This window comes from Perna viridis, chromosome 12, assembly GCF_037379345.1.
Source record: "Perna viridis isolate PV_CMFRI_1.1 ecotype Kerala chromosome 12, ASM3737934v1, whole genome shotgun sequence".
Classification (NCBI taxonomy): domain Eukaryota; kingdom Metazoa; phylum Mollusca; class Bivalvia; order Mytilida; family Mytilidae; genus Perna; species Perna viridis.
In genome coordinates, this window is record NC_142456.1 from 35,970,826 (window position 1) to 35,992,512 (window position 21,687).

Here is a 21,687-nt window from a genome sequence, read left to right on the forward strand (position 1 = left end):
TAAATGATAACATATAGAGGACGCTTACCCTACCGGTACACTTGGCCCATACCCTTTGACTATTGTTTCTATGTACGTTTCTCATTTTTGTTATTTCATGTTCTTTGTAGTGTGTTTATGTTTCCCTGTCTTACACTATTTTGATTTTGAACTTCGACAATATTTTATTGAAAACATTGAGAGATCTGTATACCCCGACCCTGTGGCCACTATCAGAAGTATTGTTCATATATGGATAAGAATATTTGATAAACATTTGCACGTCATGTTCCAAACAAAAATATGTTAATACATACAATATAAAAGTAAAACGTTTAACGAAGACTAAGAGGACAAATTTCGAATGCATGATAATTCATAACCATAAACGCGACAAATGCACCAGCGTATAACTTTAATACATAATAGTAAATACGTCCAGATTTCATCAAAATGTCTTCAGCACACCTATAAGTAAGCTCTGCAAGGCCACCACAACAAAAGGATTAAAATCAAGGATTACAGAACAATGACATTTCTTCAGAATTAACCGTAACCTGAAATAACGACGCAATGACTTATTAATGATCAACATCTTCTGACAGTGGACATGCACATGCCTACTATTTTAATGTAAAGTCAAAAGAAAACTGAAACCACAAATATACCATGAAATTTTGTTTAACAAAACATCGAATTCTTTTAATGGAATACATCATATAGACAAAATAAGATATCCAATTAAAGAACACGCACAGTAACTGAACGCTGGCACTGAATGACAAAAACGTCAAAACTACTAGCATTAGAAAACAATCGCCAACAATAGTTCCAGTAGACTGGATTTGGAGACGTCAAGTACTAAATTTGCAAGATTGGATGTAGTGCAATACTTAAAAAAAGTATTATCAGGGGTCGAATACCTCCATAAATGAACTTATTTTTCCAAGAAAAGACAATGATTTGTAAATAGCATCCTTTACGAATAAATTTATTAAAGGCATCAAGGAAACTTGATAAATTTCTCGGACGTTTTTTTAAAGAATGTGCTTTATAGATTGTGTTGGTAATGAACTGAGTGAACAAAACAATGAAAACTCATTTATTCAACGGGTCATGGTTTTCCTTTTTTCATTTGTCTACCCTGGACTTGACTTTTTATGAGCAACTCGGCTGGTGTTTCTAGAAAAGCAGAGAACGCTTACCCTACCGGTGCACCTGGTCCATGCACCCAGTCTTTAGTGGAGTCCGAGTTGCTCATTTGCTTTTGTTACTTTGTATGTATGAATTTAGTTACTTTACGTTTTTTGTTGTGTTTGTCTGTTTTCCATGTCTGGTCTATTGTACTTTTGTTTTTGCCGTCGTTTCCAGGACTTGCCACTTCTTTCTAGGGAATTGCAGATAGGGACGGAGCGTTGGCGACGTCCTATATACGTAGATACTCTGAAAGATGAGAGGCTCTAAATTGTTCTGACAAAAGTAACGTATTTTGAAAATGACATACAATGTACCCTGTAAGAAAGTTATTGTCGACCGACGCACATTGTGTGTTAAAGGAAATCTAGTATTTTGTCATTGGTCGAGGGATTGGGTCAAAACAGCAGCAATACAAGAACTTTATGGTGTATTATCAACAGAGTCAAATGTTAATTGAATACAAATAGATTCGCCGTTCATAAGCAAAGTCTAAGTTCATAATACTGTTACAATAGTTGACAGAATCTGTGCTAAAACAGTTTAAATACAAATATTTCTTTTGTTTTCTTCATTATTTGTTTAACCGATATAAAGACATCCTCTATCGATGAGTGCAGTGGCAGTTTTGATGTTTTGATAACTGTTAGACAACATTTTCATTTGCTTGTATAAAATCGTTTATATCGTCAGGTTATTGGAATTCTCAATGGACACTAATTATGCACCATTTATTGCAGACCTCGTTTTGTTCTGTTATGGAAAAACAGTTGATGGCTAGAATAAATAGAGAGTCTTCCAAACATCATCTGGTAGAAACTTGAATAACACCTGTAGGTATTTGGACGCTGTTTTGGCTGTAAACAACGTTGACGTCAATTTTTATACTAAAACATATATCATGTTACACTGTCTTTGAATAATGCGAATGTTATAAAAGATCTTGGTATTATTATCGATAATAGTAGATCAAATCCCAAAAGTAACAATAAAAGTGATGATTTTTAATTCTCTTTAGTCAACTACCCGTTTGAAGATGGTGTTGTCCCTTGTCACCACACATCATATGGTGTTTACATATCACAATGGGATCGCATCTGTAACAATGTTTCGGAATTTAACGCAAGGAATCAATATATAGCCAAGACATTAATTTATCAAGGTTTTTAATATCACAAGCTCGTAAAAGAGTAATCAAGGAAATCAAAAACTCCAGCGGAAATCAAAAGAATGTAATCCCGAGACAAAGACCAAACATGGAAAACAGGCACACACACGCACACACAAAAAGAATATGAAATAATCCAGATAATACACAGAAAGTAATACAAGTAAATGAGCAACTAAAAACTGGGAGCATTGACCAGGTGCATCGGTAGGATAGGCGTCATGTGCTTTAGTCGAAACACCCGCCGAGTTGCTCATAAAAAGTCAAGTCAAGGGTAGACGAAATATAAAAAGGAAATATATGACACGTTGAACAAATCAGTTTTCATGGTACAGATGGATACACCGTAACGGTCTACGAGTTTATGATGGTGACCATAAACCTTTTGTAGTGATGATTTTAAACTTGTAACAAAATAAACCTATTCCAGAAGCCCTATTGTATTAAGTCTAGCGCAATACAAAAATTCTGCGTAGTTACGGAAAGCTCTGGCTTAACGTATTAGTTGTGATATGAAAACTCCATAGGCAGGTGCTGAAGGGATGTTATCACAAATGAAAGGAAAGTTAACAATACGGAATAGTCATCACGTTTGTCGTAGTTTTTGTCAATAGTTTACCTTTACCATTCATCCCTAAGTGTAGGTCAAGATATGAGACTGTCTTCACAGTGTCTGTAGTATCCTTTACCTCAAGTAATTTGGGTTTGATGCGATTCATAAAATCCCTGAAACAAGGATTGTTTAATGATTATACGTTATCTGTATGCCGTAAATTGAGATAAAAGGTTTTAGCTTCCTAAAGATGTTCCTTCTTCTGGGACAGAAAAGCCATATTAAGTCAGCCTCAGAAGAGTTAAGGAATAGGTCAGCAAGTAGTGGAGCACTATCTGTTCTCACTGGCATGCCGACTGATTTACTTTTTTTTCTTTCTCAACTACATATGTACTTGTGATGGATTAATACGTGCTGGTATCTCTCACCCTTTGTTTTACGATAAGATTGTATACAATGCACGGGAAGCTCGATGCTCCCCCATTAAATTTACTAAATCGGTGAATGGGCTCATTCTTGTAGCATATAGTTATGATATTGTAGTCAATCTTTTAAGATGGCAATTTTTTTGCTCATACGGTCTTTACATAGGAACTTAAAAAAAAACTATATTAAAAAGCAATATTTGGCATGACATAGGTTGTGTTCTTATTTTTGGACATATGATGTACCGTGAATCTCAACTCCGCATTAGAAGAATAGGGATTTTATATGCGATAGGCTCATTTTTGTAGGTTTAAACTGGTCTAAAGCTTGCAGTTACGTTTGTGAAATTTATATTTAGTTTGTTCATTGTAACAAGGGTTTTTTCCACAGTGGTCACATTTTTAAAGGGAGGGTTGTGATAACGCCAAAATATTTTAACTCCGCCGCAATTTGTGCGCTTGTCTGAAGTCAGGAATTGCTGGCCTCTTTATGTCTTGGTTGGTTTCATCTTAGGTTTATTTTATTAATTGAGTATATAGAAGCAACTCTTTCGTTGTTCAAGTGAATAATGATGTATTTGAGCCAGCTTCAGAATACCATATGGTGTGAGGATTTCTTGGTCGTTCATTGAAGACCTATGGATGGCCTTTGCCGATATTTTCATACGTAATGCCAGAGCTTGCCGAAACTACGCAGACTTTTTGTATCGCGCCTGAACTCTAACAGCAGGGTTATGTTGCTACAAGATTAAAGTCATCACTACAGAAGTTTTATGGTCGTTATCATGAACTCGTGGATAGTTATGGTGTATCCATCAGCACCATGAAAACTGATTTATTCAACGGGTCATAGTTTTCCTTTCCTCGTTTGTCTACCCCGGACTTGACTTTTTATGAGCAACTCGGCGGGTGTTTCTAGAAAAGCAGAGGACGCTTATCCTACCGGTGCACCTGGTCCATGCACCCAGTGTTTAGTGGAGTCCGAGTTGCTCATTTGCTTTTGTTACTTTGTATGTATGATTTTAGTTACTTTATGTTTTTTGTTGTGTTTGTCTGTTTTCCATGTCTGGTCTATTGTACTTTTGTTTTTGCCGTCGTTTCCAGGACTTGCCACTTCTTTCTAGGGAATTGCAGATATTTACAAACGGATTTAAAATGAAATTATATATCTCATTTCACTGATACGTTTGCATCTTATATTGGCGCAATTAAAGAAGTATGCAATTAACCAGACCAAAATGTTGAATTGCTTGTTTATTTCACACCTATACCTAGGTATTGCAAACATGTATAGTTTTTTTAGAAAATAACTGAAAACTTCGCCATCTTCAGCACTAAAAAGTTACTGGTTTTGATTAATGACATTTACCTTACCAATGTATGGAAAATTAACCTGAGCAAAGTGTATCATACAGTTACGTTCACAATGTTAATATTTTAGAACCAGTGATGTTATTCAAGTCTTATCATATTTTATCTTTACTGCTTTATGAAACAGACTGGCGAAATCAACGAAATACCTTACCCTACCGGTACACCTGGTCCATCCTTCCAATTTTTAGTGGAGTCTGAGTTTCTCGTTTGCTTTTGTTACTTTGTATGTTTGATTTTAGTTACTTTATCTTCTTTGTTGTGTATGTCTGTTTTCCATGCCTGGTCTTCGTCCCAGGATTGCATTCTTTTGATTACTGCTATAACCATGATTTCCTTAATTACTCCTCCAGATCTTTTCCCCAAGGCCTAATGTTTGTTTAATTTCAAAACAATAGGCGTCACAGTATCAATATCAGCTTTCCATTTGTTATCAAGAACTTTCGTATATTTTTTAAGTTCAAACAAAAAGATTTTGCACGAAAATAAAGTGTTTACAGACGACTACGTAGGAGACAAAGAACTGCAATTATATTATACGACCGAAATTTATGTATGGTCCTATAAATAGCAACTATTGTAAAGTAACATGATTTTAATGGAGTATAAACCAATATACATATTTCATCAATCATTGAATAATCTAAGTAGTTACAAATATATGATCATTTATGACACATGTTTGAGTTTGGGTTTAGAACTTGGCACGGAGAGATATTCAAATGGGCAAATCAACGGGAATCATAATCACAATATACATCTGTCTTTTCAAGCAGAAAAATATAACATCATTTAAATCCACGTGTAGTGTTCAACGGACTGTGCATAATTAAAAAATAAACCTCGCCTGCAAGAATTTTTATTGCCGTAGGTTTATTACACAAGTACCTAAACAGACCAAATTTGTTATTGTTACCAGATGAGATGAGTCGTAATCTGAGCTGTAGTGGGTATGTATGACATACCGACAATAACAAAATTCATGATGGGATTTTATATCACTTTATGTTTAATCTTAGGTTTCAAATTCCACATAAAATCCTGCACTAAGTATAAAGTACAATCTATAGATCATTTTATGTTTTTCTTATTCATGGGATTTTTTTCGGAAAAATGTCCTTTTGTTAAATCTTATTTAATTAAATCAAAATATCATGGTTTTTTTAAGATTAACAATACAATGATTTGTTGAAACTATTAAATTATAAACGGCAGCAATATATAGTACAATGGCATTACATTCAATTCAATAAACAAAATGAGTTGAACATGAAAAAAAATCGACTTAAAAACTGTATATTACATTCAACAATTTCCATGTTTACAAAGTCTTAAAAACTAAATCAACGGTTGCTTGTTCTTGATTGAAAAGCAACGACGATCTACCACTACCTCCTTCAATGGATTAATGTAAAAATTAGAAAGAATTAACTTATATATATTTTAGTGAATTGTTTTTCATATATGAGTGTAAATTATCTAACAGGATTTAATGAGTACAATTACATGATACTTCTGAACATAAATCACATAAAACATCAAAACATCAAGTCGGATCTACAAAACACACACATTTGAAAAAAAGCTTTAACTCAATAAGTCAAAACATCAACTCGCATCTACAAAACACACAAATTTAAAAAAAAAACAAAAAACTTGGACTGAAAAAGTCAAAACGTCTACTCGGATCTACAAAACACATAAATTTAAACAAAAGCTTAAACTCAACAAGTCAAAACATCAACTCGGATCTACAAACACACAAATTTAGACTTAAATTTAACAACTCAAGTTTTGTCGTTTATCAGTGTATTTGTTTATTTTCTCTCTCTTTTCAGTATTCAGACTGGTCCAATATACTTCATAGAATTTCTGAAAAAAAAAAGAAATATTAAACATTAAATACACAGATATATCCATATATTTTATTACAACTTACAGTCTAAGAAAGGTTAATATAAAGAACCACATGTAAATCGTGTATTTTTAATACGTATATTTTTGAATACTTTAAGTCTTTTGATTTCCGTTAGAATATTGATTTACTAAATTACTCTTAAAACTAGCAACATCGCTACAGTGTTGATACTATTAAACCTAACCAGCAGCAAGATCAAAATGGCAGGTCACCATTACAATAATATTTAAAAATGTCACCACAATAAATTATATATCATATTGCAACAAATGTCATTTTCAAACAATTGAAAATTAAATGGATTATAAAATATAATGCTCATGATATATAAAACTGAAATATATTATCCAACGTAAATATTTTACCACGGGGGCAGTGATAACCTGTACCTCCTTTTCAAAGTATTCGTAAAATGATGATATTATATCTCAAAATTAAAGTATAATGTAACATGAAAACTGTTCTTTAAAGTCTCTAACTACGTTTACTTCATCAAAACGTAAAACTAATGGAATAAAACAACGTTACACTTCTAGTGTTAAAAACAATGTCTTCACTAATTTAATCCTTTATATGAAACCTGTATGAGTTGTAAAAGTAATAACACATGTTCGTCCTGACTGTGATGTTTCTATTATAGTATTGTTTCATACTTACTTCTCACATTGTGGACACCAACTGAAATAAAAATCAGAATTTATAGGAAAACTGAAAAAAATGATAAATGAACAAAACTCTATCTAACGTATAATACCTTGTTTCTACAAAATCACGAACTTGTTTTGCATTAGTTCGATCACCATTTAAACGTGTCATACCATTTATTTGTCATTAGCAAATTTAATCTTTCACTAAAAAACCAGCCTCTAGTCTCAATGGTAATAACAAAGTAATTAACTAAATTGCCTTAATAATCTACCATTTAGATTTCTGATTTATAAACAAATCAAAACAGAAATGACAAATATGAACAAATAAACATAAAGTATACGAATTAAAATGATAACAACAATTATTGATTTTAAACTAAAACAAGTCCTAAGCATGTTTAGTTTACATACATAATAAACATTACTTTATGTATATATTTTTGTCATGCTTATCAACTTAACCAAACAAAATATATTTGTTGTTATAGATAGTGAAATACTATTGTTCGTGGGGAACATATTTTCATGGATTTAGTTAACCACGAAAAGGAAATTTTCCATTCATTTGTTTGATAGATTTTCTAATTCACGATATTATATCTTTCCCCTATACCGCGAACATTGGTCCCCTAGAAATAAATATACCTACATATTTCCGTCAAAAGTATAAATCATTACAAACAAATATTTTGAACTTGAATGAAACTGTTTTTAATTAAATACAACAAAATATTAGAGGTATTTTAAGTTAAGTACAAAATTATTCATATAAAATATTTATTATCGTTTTTGTTTTAATATTTTTATTTCTCAATTTTTTCTATTTTATAATTGACCACAAGTTATTGTTTAACGGTAACATTACCTCCAGTCCGATATATTATGTGTCTTCTATCTAATTTGTCGAGCTGCTTCGCAATTTCTATCAAATGATTATCTTATACCCCAATCATTAAATTCCATTTTAAACTTACTCGGTCTGAATGAGAATATACATCTACTTGTCTTACAGTCTATTAACAAATACCCCCAGAATTTCCAAACATTTTTCTTGTAAAAAATACAAACGATATAATATGTATAGTTTTCAAGGAAACCTTAACAGTAGTGAAAGAAAACAAAATAGCAAAGGATAGATTACTATTTACGTCATAATTATTTAGGTGTTTGTTGATTAGTATTTGATCTGTTCATATTTGATCAACAAAGAATGTCTGATATAATTTTCATATTTATAACATTTGTCATTTCAATTTTTCAATTAATCAGGAAATTACTGGCTCAAAGTGTTAACAAATAATTTATAACTTTTAAAATAAGATGCCTTATACAATTTGGTCTTTGTCCTCTTCCTTTTTTTCATTAGCATCTATCATAATTGCCTGCTGTAACAAACTTATCTTAAGTAGTATATTGTATATACTTAACAGTCGGAAGAAATAAATACATGTACTTATCTTACTTTCTCTTGATACTTACCAACTGAAATAAACAAAACAGATATATCTTCATTAACAAGGATAGTAAACAGATCTTTTGTTTTATCAAATGAAAGCACCAATGATGTACACAGACTATAGTTTCCTAATACGTATTCATTTATATAATGACGAAAAAGAGATAAATTTTGAATAGAATGGAGGCTTATAGTATTACTCAACAAAAGAAAAAAAAGCCTCAATATCTGACATTGAAGTGGTTAGCTTATGTCAGGACTGGTTACATGTATCTGTCATCGATAGTATTATCAGAACATACATTGTTGAGAATGTCAACAAATAGTGTCTTAATGACATAGAAGTTCATTTTAGCTGGTGAAATGCTATGTTAACATACATTTACAAACTGTAAGAATTTGATCATGATCATATATGAACAATTTTGTTATTAATTTTCTTTTTAATTTTTGTCATTTTCATTTGATCTAGCTTGCTAATATTTATAACGTAAATATTATCTGTATCTGACAAGTATGGGTTTTTGTTTTTTTTTTTAATCTACTCAGTCTTAGTTGTAAATTCCGTCAAAATTATTGTTTTAAATTTCCTAGACTTGTATATTCTCCATCAAACTGAGACACTCTGCATTGATCTATACATGTACTTATATATTTTGTTTCGATATTTACATACTCAAATAAAAGTATAAATCATTGCAAACAAATATTTTGAACTTGAATAAAACTCTTTTTAATGATATACAACTGAATATAAAAGTATTTTTAGTTAAATACAACATAAATAATATCAAATATTTATTTTTTTTCTCTCTCTTCTTTCTATAATTGAACACGTTATTGTTTAACGGTAACATTATCTGCATTCCGATATTCTATCTTAATCTTCTATCTAACTTTTCAAGCTATTTCGCAATTTCTGACAGATGATAATCTTATATAAATATCTTAAAATTCTTCTGTTAAATTACTCGGTCTGAATGAGAATATACATCTACTTTTCTTACAATCTACACATATACCCCCAGAATTTCCAAACATTTTTCTTGTAAAAAATACAAACGATATAATATGTATAGTTTTCAAGGAAACCTTAACAGTAGTGAAAGAAAACAAAATAGCAAAGGATAGATTACTATTTACGTCATAATTATTTAGGTGTTTGTTGATTAGTATTTGATCTGTTCATATTTGATCAACAAAGAATGTCTGATATAATTTTCATATTTATAACATTTGTCATTTCAATTTTTCAATTAATCAGGAGATTACTGGCTCAAAGTGTCAACTAATAATTTATAACAATTAAAATAAGATGCATTATACAATTTGGTCGTTGTCCTCTTCCTTTCTTTCATTAGCATCTATCATAATTGCCTGCTGTAACAAACTTATCTTAAGTAGTATATTGTATATACTTAACAGTCGGATGAAATAAATACATGTACTTATCTTACTTTCTCTTGATACTTACAAACTGAAATAAACAAAACAAATATATCTTCACTAACAAGGACAGTAAACAGATCTTTTGTTTTATCAAATGAAAGCAGCAATGATATACAAAGATTATAGTTTCCTAATACGTATTCATTTATATAATGACGAAAAAGAGATAAATTTTGAATAGAATGGAGGCTTATATTATTACTCAACAAAAGAAAAAAAGCCTCAATATCTGACATTGAAGTGGTTAGCTTATGTCATGACTGGTTACATGTATCTGTCATCGATAGTATTATCAGAACATACATTGTTGAGAATGTCAACAAATAGTGTCTTAATGACATAGAAGTTCATTTTAGCTGGTGAAATGCTATGTTAACATACATTTACAAACTGTAAGAATTTGATCATGATCATATATGAACAATTTTGTTATTAATTTTCTTTTTAATTTTTGTCATTTTCATTTGATCTAGCTTGCTAATATTTATAACGTAAATATTATCTGTATCTGACAAGTATGGGTTTTTGTTTGTTTTTTTTTAATATACTGTCTTAGTTGTAAATTCCGTCAAAATTATTGTTTTAAATTTCCTAGACTTGTATATTCTCCATCAAACTGAGACACTCTGCATTGATCTATACATGTACTTATATATTTTTTTTTTCGATATTTACATACTCAAATAAAAGTATAAATCATTGCAAACAAATATTTTGAACTTGAATAAAACTCTTTTTAATGATATACAACTGAGTATAAAAGTATTTTTAGTTAAATACAACATAAATAATATCAAATACGTATTATTGTTTTTCTATAATAGAACACGTTATTGTTTAACGGTGACATTATCTGCATTCCGATATTCTATCTTTATCTTCTATCTAACTTTTCAAACTATTTCGCAATTTCTAACAGATGATAATCTTATATAAATATCTTTAAATTCTTTTGTTAAATTACTCGGTCTGAATGAGAATATACATCTACTTTTCTTACAGTCTACACATATACCCCCAGAATTTCCAAACATTTTTGTTGTAAAACATACAAACGATATAATATGTATAGTTTTCAAGGAAACCTTAACAGTAGTGAAAGAAAACAAAATAGCAAAGGATAGATTACTATTTACGTCATAATTATTTAGGTGTTTGTTGATTAGTATTTGATCTGTTCATATTTGATCAACAAAGAATGTCTGGTATAATTTTCATATTTATAACATTTGTCATTTCAATTTTTCAATTAATCAGGAGTTACTGGCTCAAAGTGTCAACAAATAATTTATAACTTTTAAAATAAGATGCCTTATACAATTTGGTCTTTGTCCTCTTCCTTTTTTTCATTAGCCTCTATCATAATTGCCTGCTGTAACAAATTTATTCTTAGTAGTATATTATATATACTTAACAGTCGGATGAAATAAATACATGTACTTATCTTACTTTCTCTTGATACTTACTCCCTGAAAGAAACAAAACAGATATATCTTCACTAACAAGGATAGAAAACAGTTCTTATATTTATCAAATGAAAGCAGCAATGATATACAAATATTATGGTTTCTTGAGTACACAATACATACTCATTTATATAATGACGAAAAAGAGATATTTTTTTGTATAAAATGGAGGCTTATAGTACTAAAGAAAAGGAAGAAAGCCTCAGTATCTGACATTGACATGGTAAGCTAATGTCATGACATGTATCTGTCATCAATAATCTTAACAGAACATGAATTGCTCTGGATTATAACAAATATTGACATAGAGGTTCATTTTAGCTGGTGAAATGCAATGTTAACATACATTTATAAACTGTTAGAAGTTCATTTTAGCTGGTGAAATGCAATGTTAACATACATTTATAAACTGTTAGAATTTGAGAGTGATCTTTTTTGAACAGGTTTGCTATTACTTTTTTTTATTTTTAAATTGTTGTCATTTCGATTTGATCTAGCTATCTAATATTTATAACGTAAATATTATCGGCATTTGACATGGATGGGTTTTTGTTTTTTTTTTTAATCTACTAAGGCTAAGTTGTAATGTCCTTCAAAATTAATGGCTTAAATTTCCTAGATTAGCATATTTTGTATCAAACTGATACACTCTGCATTGATCTACAGATGTTTTATGGTCGGCATCATGAACTCGTGGATCGTTATGATTTATCCATCTGCGCCATGAAAACTGAAAACTGAATTATCGAACGGGTCATAGTTTCAATTTCTTCGTTTGTCTACCCCGGACTTGACTTTGGTCCATTTATAATTAGGAAATGATTGACGTGGAAAGTAATATATGTGCCTTCAGAGATGCCGAGTTGAAGATGGAGATGAGTCTCCTTATACTTGTCACCGAAAATGGTATGCATGAATTGGAGGAACATAAAGTAAATATATAGATAATAAGTTTCCCGAACATCCGATCTGAACTTTGACCGGTTTTGTAAATTGGTCATGCAGCAACAAGTTCCTAATCAAGAAGAAAAGCATCATTACGAAATCTCAGACTTGGGTCATATGAAGCTAAAAACCTCGGACGTGGTCCATCCAAGCGCAGAATGAAAGAGCAGAATGAGAATTGTTCATAAAAGATAGTGCAAGCTACACTTGAAAAAAGATTTGGAAGCTTTCCGAACACTAAAAGTACAAATTACAATTGGTTTGATTTGCTCGTATTTGCAACATTGTTTTAGGATTTCAACGAATGGAATCTTTATATTACCGAGAAATGACTGCTTCAAGGTTTTCGATATCACTAGGTCATAAAAAAAATTGTCAACCAATTAAGGATTTCATTCTCATTTTTATACAGATGTACTTCTAAAGGATTAACACGTGCGGGTATCTCTCATTCTTTGATTAACGGTAATATTCTACACAAAGTACGAAAGCTTGATACTCACCCAAAATGCTAACTAAACCGTTAAATAGGCTCATTCGTAAGAGAACAAAGTTATGATATTGTTGTCAAATTGTTAAGGGTAGTATTTTTCTTGGTATTAAGATTGATTCGCTCATAGGTCTTTACATAGAAATTATAACACTATAGTTTATGGCATGACATGGGTTGTGGCCTTATTGTATGTCTTATGATGTACCGTGATTTTCAACATCGCATGGGAAGAATTGGGATTAATTTCACATGCGATAGGGACATAATTGGTTGTAACAAGGGACTCAGACCATTTTTTAACCGATGTTAAGTGTAGTTAATTGTGTAATATATTTCACCACCATGGCATGAAGAGAATACTTAAAGTACTGAAAGTATGGTTCATGTGCTAGGAAGTTTGAACAGGGACTAATAGTTATCTATGTTCGAAAACCTGATCGTTGAGTGAGGTGTGCAAGAAAGCCAATCTTTGCAAGGTGTTCTTTTGCCGAAGTAGAACGGCTTTTTTGCGGTAACTTTTTAGACTCTTTCAACACAATGACTAAGCCAAGGAAGAAACCTAGTATCCATATTAATTACAGACAATACAATCGGTCTGAAGTTATCTATTGGTCATTGGACTTATAGACTTCTTAAACTATTTATGCTTAAAGTAAAATTTTTGGAATTTATGCTTAAAGAATATCAAACATAAAATTAACATTATGAAAGAGTTATCATTTATGATTTAACTGATTGAAGAGTTTAAGAGAGGGATGTCTATATGGTATTCTCGAGCTCGAAATACAGATCTTGTACTGAAATGATAGTTATTGCCGACATCAGTTGATTTTTTTTTTTTTTTTTTTTAAGATGATGTTGTCATTCGCTTATTCGACTTTGAGACATTGTAGACTCACTAGTATAGTCCGACATTGATTGAAATTCCTTTTTATTTTAAATTGCTTTATTATTATTTCAGAAGATGGATGTATGTCATATTAACAAAAATAACTAAGTAACATAATACATATGAAGAATACATACAACACCATTGTTCGGGAAAGTTTTTTTTCTAAACTTGTAACACCTATATAATTGAAGTATCTGGTTAAAATATAAGATTATTTAACATTTTTTCAGCGAGATGGAGTTTCTCGTGGTTATCTCGTCGAGCGGCTTTGCATAGAGGCGAGATGCGCATGGGAAACTCCTGCGAGTTGAAAAAATATTTAATAATCTGTTTATCGATGTTTCGCCGAATTGTAAGGTATTAGTTTTCTTTTATTTTCAGTTTTCTTGACGTAAATAAGTAAGTTTTATAAGCGCTGCAAAATTTCCATCTGCGATTCTTTATCTGTTGTTCTAGCTTGTATGTCACGCGGGGACATAGAAACTAGAGATAATTTTCATTCTCAATCGACTGGCGTGAAATTGAAAAATATCGTATAGCAAGATCAAAAGGATTTTTCAAACAAAATAGCGATAAAAAACATAATTCTGACTTCCTATCTTGGATGATATGGATTATTACTTGAAGTTTTAAAGACTTGGCTTTGAGTTTGGTTAGTGTAACTCATTTTGATTTTCGTTGGTGTAACTCACTGTTTCGTACAATATATTTGACCCAACGAATTTTAATTACGAAATACACACATTGCATTGTATTGTGCCAACTCAGGAGAAAGCATACCAATAATAACTACATACTAAAGGTATGTACATATTTAAGCAGATAAAACAGGGTATCAGACAATAATTCTGACTTCCTATCATTCAGTCTATTATCTATTATACATGTAGGATTTAGGCTTAGTAGACAGCTGAAATTTCTGTTTGATTTCCAAATAAACACATTTGTACTTAATTGAAAACTGCCTTTGTACAAAATCATCTCTCATAAGTATACAATAGAACCTTATCCTATGCATCATACAAGTCATCAAGAATCTTATAAAAATGTTCTACTGTTTTTTTTGTTTTTTTTTTTTTGGGGAGGGGGGGGTTTGGGAGGTTTTAAAATTTTGATTAATCCAGATTTAATCAATCACTTCGATTCATCAAGCATGTTTTTTTTTTCTTTTTTCTATTGTTAACGCCTTGAATAAATAATTTGGCAATTTGGTAATTGAATTTCGGAATTTATATTGGCATTATAACATTATAATTACCAGTTGTTTTTACCATTAGTTTAAAATACGGACTAATTCGTGCTTGATATAGCAATGCTCGAAGTGAGAAATCACCTAAAGGACAAACGTCGCCATCCAAGGTGAAAGGATTAAGGAGGAGGAACGCCTTGAATTTGAGGACAAATAAATCGAGTGAGCGTGTAAGGACAGAATCTGAAAATTCTGTCGTTACCGAAACTGAAATAGGTAAGTTCGTAATTGATTTCTCTAAAGTTCGTCAGGAAACCAGTGACTTGGGTGAAAAACTACTTCAAGCATTTAATCAATTAGGTTTTAGGTTTTCTTGCAAAACAAACCAAGCTTACAAGAAAGCATATATGACTCTATAGGTTACTTTATTCCATGTAAAATATGAAAAAAGTCCGGAATAAAAATATGTCATCTAAACATCCTCATTAAATCTACAAAAGAGTAAGCCAATTTTCTACAGCAGAACGGGGAAGTTGCTGTTAGGGACGGACACATGCCAGTTTTTTCCCGTCCTATAACCAACATTTATTACTGGACAAGCGCGTTCATAATATAAATGAGTTTAATGCTAGAGAAAAGACCAGGTATGTCAAAAGAATTACTGAAATACCTCCGTGACATGACGTTCGATTCGCGGCAAGTAAATCATCGTCTAAGACAAGCAAGGCGACCAGGGCCATAATGGTGCATTATAAATCAAGATTTATTGTCTTTCTATATTACTTCAAGGAGAGACACTAATAATCACAACGTTCATTCCTCAGTACAGAAATTACAAACAAGTGACAATATATTCGCCATTTTTTCTTGGCAGTCTTTTCGTAGGAAATTAACCATGAATACACAAAATCATGTATTTCGTACAACTCCAACGGTAAGCGTTGTACCCAATCTTGCAAAAACCTTTTTTAAACTCGCATGTTTCGAATGCAATGGACAGCATCTGGTCTACTTTTGCAAGAGTAATCAAGGGAACCAAGGTTATAGCGGTAATCAAAAGAATGTAATCCAGGGACAAAGACCAGACATGGAAAACAGACATACACAACAAAGAACATAAAGTAACTATAATCATACATACAAAGTAACGAAAGCAAATGAGCAACTCGGACTCTACTAAAAACTGGGAGCATGGACCAGGTGCACCGGTAGAGTAAGCGTCCTCTGCTTTTCTAGAAACATCCGCCGAGTTGCTCATAAAAAGTCAAGTCCGGGGTAAACAAATGAAGAAAGGAAAACTATGACCCGTGGAATAAATAAGTTTTCATTGTGCAGATGGATACACCATACCGATCCACGAGTTCATGATGACGACCATAAAACTTCTGTAGTGATGACTTCAATCTTGTAGCAACATAACCCTGTCCCAAAAGCCTATTTGTTAGAGTTCTAGCGCAATACAAAAAGTCTGTGTAGTTTCGGCAAGCTCTGGCATAACGTATGAGTTGTGATATGAACACTCCATACGCAGGTGCCGAAGGGATGTTGCCACAGATGAAAGGAAAGTTGACAATTCTGAATGAAAAGTCATCACGTTTGTCGTAAAGTTTGGTCAATAGTTTACCTTTACCAAACGTAACCAAAGACTCATGCACAACATATTCGCTTGTTACCTGTAGTTCACCCATCAATATTGAAAAAATAGATTCTTATTTGATTGATTATCCGGATGACTTAGAAACCCAGATATTACTATTGGGTTTTGAAACAGTTTTTTCGTTGCATTGTTCTGGTTCTCATATCCCAGGAGAATCAAGAAAGTTGAAAAGCGCAAGGGAATATTATAATATTTTGTTTGAAAAGGTTAAAAAGGGAATTAAAAGCAGGACCTGTAGCTGGTCTGTTTAAATCATAAGCAATACCATTTTTATCCGTATTCCCCTTAGGCTTAGTGCCAAAGGGTAAAGAAATGATTGATTCATCACTTAATTTATCCAGAAAACTGCCCGTCATTATAGTCCATTACTTAGTAATGTTTTTTTCTTGGCAGGGAAGGTATCGAACAAAGTTTGAATTTACTTGAGACCTCGTAAGGATTTGTTAGGAACTAGGCATACCAGCGGCAGAAGAAAAACCTGTGCTATCTAAAACAAAAATAACCTTCTTAGGTATTGAAATTGATACATTAGAAATGAAGCTAAAATACCAAAAGATAAGCTCGATGAGCTCTAAAGGAGATTCAACTCACGCTCAGTCGCGAAAAATTAACACTGCAAAAAGACAATCTTGGTTAGGATAATTAAAGTTTACTTGCAGAGTTACTTCATCCAGTAGAGCATTCTGTAGAAGGCTCATAGATTTCCACGATAAGCGTAAAAAAGAAACATCACAGAAACAAATCAATTCATCAGTGAAAGCTGACTTTAGGCTGGCTTCATGGTCAACAAACTATAATTTAGACATTTTAAGTGATACAAATGTAGTTCGGGGGGGGTTGGTTTCGGAATTTACTTCAGTGGAAATTGGTGCTACAGTGTGTCCATTGTTTTGTGTGGGTCTAACTTCAAAAGTAAGATTTTTTTAACACTGAAAACTAAGCAGTTGTGTATTTGGCGAATAAGAACGCGTCCAAATCACCTGTGGTGATGTTAGTTGTACGGAAACTTGTATTTAAAACGCTTAAGTTTACTATTTGTATAAAAGCTGAAGATAACCTAGGCAAAAATAATTCTATTGCCTATGCAATTTCTCGTTGTCAGTGGATTGGCAGGTAGCTCCAGACGCATGGAAAATGCCTACAGATTTACCGAACCATGTTTGGCTACTAAAGATATAGAGTCGGATAGACTGCTGGCCAGTTCTATATGCGACAGTACAGGAAAAACGTATGAAACAACAATATCCACTTTTAAGTCATTTTAAAAACACTTCTTGTTAGACATTACTTGGCCAATACCAGTTGAAAAAGTTACCAAATATATAGCATACCTTTCAATGAGAAAGTTGTTTGCCGAAAAAAGTAAGACATGTAATAGCGGGATTTCCTTTTATCACAAGACACAAAATACCCAGGACACAACTAATAATTTTGTTATTTCAAAAATGTTAAATGCCATCCATAGGCAAAATTGCACCAAAATATTCACTTAAGCAGTTCTACATGAACCCAGTATCAGGTGTCAGCTGTGCTAGGTAAAACAATAGAATTTTGTGAAATACGAGGAGCGCACCTATTTAAATCCCATTCCTTTACATATGTGCCGCCAAGAAATAATTACCACGGTATTAGCAACGATAAGATTAAAAATTAAGTAGATGGACATCAACTGCATATGACCTTACATTGGAATACACATATAAACGATAAAGTAAATTCAAATTTTGATTTTCGGTCCAATTGTAGTTTGGACAATTGAGTCAGCAGGAGATGCAGCTAAAAAGCGAACTGGCGAGGATAGCCAGAACCTTAATGACAAAAAAGTAAATATAGACGGGATAACCAAATCTGGCATTAGGTGGTCCGAATTTGACCATGTCTTCAAGACAAAGGTACGGAATACCTCGAAGTACATCTTGGGGCTAACGACTTAGTATAGTCAAATACTAAAAAAAACTAATTGAGAAAACATCAAATGTTTCTTTTGTAGAGCAAAACTGTTGGTACCTGACCTAAACATAATTTGGTCCAAGATGTTGCTAAGACTTCATTAGCACGGAACCCTGACACAAAAAATTACAGGTAAATCTAGATAGTGGCATAATTGCGCGATACGGTCATTTATGATTAAGGAACAACAATTTCTTATTCGTTACATGTCAATTAAAGCATCAGAATTTGAGTTTTTCAGACATGACGCTACACATTTGTTACTACTCAGCAACATTAAAGGAGCACTTGAAACTTTCATTTTTGTTACGGACAGTTTTTTTTTTTCCATCAGAATGCTAAGTTTGCAGGGAAAACTGTTTTGGTTGTGAGTTCATTTCTTTTCTATACGATAGAAATATATGCATGTGACGCCTTCAGGGACACAGTTAAGTATTTTGTATTAATATTTTTTTCTAAATTATTATTAAGAGGTGCAAAATTGTCATGGCGTCTTCCATGAATTAACAATTTCAAGTTGCTCATAGTATATTTTTTTTCATTTGATTCACCACATATCCTACAATGGCTACTAATTCTATTTTCCGGATATATCCACATTACACAAATTAAAGAGTAATCAAGGTAACCAACGTTTTAGCGGTAATCAAAAGAATGTAATCCAGGGACAAAGACCAGACATGGAAAACAATCGTATACAACAAAGAACATATAGTAACTAAAATCATACATACAAAGTATCAAAAGCAAATGAGCAACTCGGACTCCACTATAAACTGGGAGCATGGACCAGATGTAGGGTAAGCGTCCACTGCAACATCTAGTTTCCTAGATATATTTTCTAAACCAGCAAAATTAAAACAATAATCAATTGCCGACCGATCAACCCACTGGCCGTTCTATCATTAAGTCGGAAGTGCCAATAGATGCAACAAAGACAGCCTTTCTTACAGCACACACGGTTTGCTTGAATTTACCAAAATGCTATTTGACTTATCCTATGTTGAAGCCACTTGTACAAGACTTAAGACATGTATCCTCCTTTTAGGACTCCGATGGAATTATGTGTAGTCTACATCGATGAATTTTTCAGTTAGTTTGACAAACACATTACCAGACGGAAAACAATACTTAACCGCCTTGGTCAGGCAGTTTATAAAAATAGCTCCAAAAACCGCTATCCTTCTCAGGTTACATAATGAATTCTGGGGGCATTTCACCTGATCCGGCTAAAACAGAGGCTATCAAGAACTAGCCAATTCTAACTAATGTAAACGAATTTTGTTTTTCCTGTGCTCATACAGTTATTATAGGATTTGCAACAATATCAAAATTTGTTAGGAACTTAAACTTTTACAATAAATCACAGATCTAGTCTTAAGAAAAGTGATGTCAATAGTTGTGCCAGAGCTTGAAGAAACTACACAGACTTATTGTATCGCGCTAGAATTCTAACAAGTTGGCTTCTGGAACAGGGTAATGTTGCTACAAGATTGAAGTCATCACTACAAAAGTTTTACGGTCGTCACCATGAACTCGTGGGTCGTTAAGGTGTATCCATCTGTGCCATTAAATCTGTTTAAATCATTTATTCAACGTGTCATAGTTTTTTTTTCTCTTTGTTTGTCTACCCAAGCGGATGTTTCTAGAAAAGCAGACGACGCTTACCCTACCGGTGCACCTGGTCCATTCTCCCACTTTGTAGAGTCCGAGTTGTTCATTTGCTTTTATTGCTTTTTGCATATGATTTTAGTTGCTTCATGTTCTTTGTTGTGTATGTCTGTTTTCCATGCCTGGTCTTTGTCGCTGGATTGCATTCTTTTGATTGCCGCAATAACTTTTGTTCCCTTGTTTATTCTTTATCACATTGTCCCTGTCCCATTTGTAAACATTGAGATCAACAAATAAATCATTAAAACAGAATACCTTAGCAATTGAGCTTGACTCGGACAAACCTGAAATAACCCCAACATCAAGCAACTGAATAGAAGGTAAAGCTAACCATATTTTAAAAAATGACAACACCATCAAAACTACCAGCATCAGAAATAATCGGTCACTACAGTTCCGGTGGACTCGATTTTGAGTAGTAATGCAAGTACTAAATAGGCAAGATTCGATGTAGTGTTATACCAAAAAAACTTAGGTTTTTTTACGAAGGGATACAATTAGGGATCGAATATCTTTTGTGAAAACAATATCCAAAGAATGAAAATAAATTGGAAATCTATCATTTTCCAATAATCTAATAAGGGCTGTCGATAAACCGATCGGATATAGATTGAATAAAAAAACTATATTTCCGTAAACAAAAATTGGATGGGAAAACCCAGCCAGATATAGCATTTCGTATTGCTCCCTGGCCTAGTGGCATTGTTTGACCTCACTACGATTACGTCCGTAAGAACTGATTTTACTATAACATGTATAATGTTTACAATCTACAGTCCCGTTATAAAAAATGTGAACTATTAATTTTTAGCACTTCGGATGTGATTTCTCATTTATTATGTTACCTATTAAAGTTTCTGATGAAGTGATAATTAAGTATTATTTAATTTATAAGTGTATTGTTCTTTTTACAAAAGTGTTACGTTCAAGTCATTATTGCGCTACATCTAATAGTCACGTTACCAATCAGCAATATTTAGGCACACTATCAGTGTTGACCTGTCTAACCTTCACAGTAGGGTTTTAGACAACAATTCAATACTCACTCCAAAGAAATCTTCGTTTCACGTCTGTAAATAAAAGGAAAAAAATAAACATCAACGTAAGTTATTGTTAATGTGTAAATATGTTCCATGTGGAAATAGTTATGGAAGTGTTGTGAGTAGTTTGATATAAGATTCACATAACCGTTTGTATATTTTCCAAATTTGACCAAATTCTTATTTCTGTTTATCTTCTTTTTGCCTTCTATTAAATATCT

At 32.4% G+C, this 21,687-nt stretch overlaps 1 protein-coding gene across 4 annotated transcripts in view; it reads right to left on the reverse strand.

Moving 5' to 3' along the window:
• Positions 1-5,267: 5,267 nt before the first annotated feature.
• LOC148602130 (E3 ubiquitin-protein ligase TRIM45-like) overlaps positions 5,268-21,687 on the reverse strand; it is a 113,490-nt gene continuing 97,070 nt past the window's right edge. Inside the window, exons 3-5 of one of the 4 annotated variants that reach the window (XM_088556316.1) lie at positions 10,138-21,496; positions 7,266-7,286; positions 5,268-6,562 (exon numbers count right to left, since the gene is read on the reverse strand). In XM_088556316.1, coding sequence (XP_088412442.1) covers positions 21,469-21,496 — 28 coding nt within the window. In that variant the 3' untranslated portion in view covers positions 5,268-6,562; positions 7,266-7,286; positions 10,138-21,468. Of the gene's footprint in view, positions 7,287-10,137; positions 21,497-21,687 lie in introns of all 4 variants that reach the window. The other 3 variants (XM_088556319.1, XM_088556317.1, XM_088556315.1) reach the window with 3 other exon arrangements.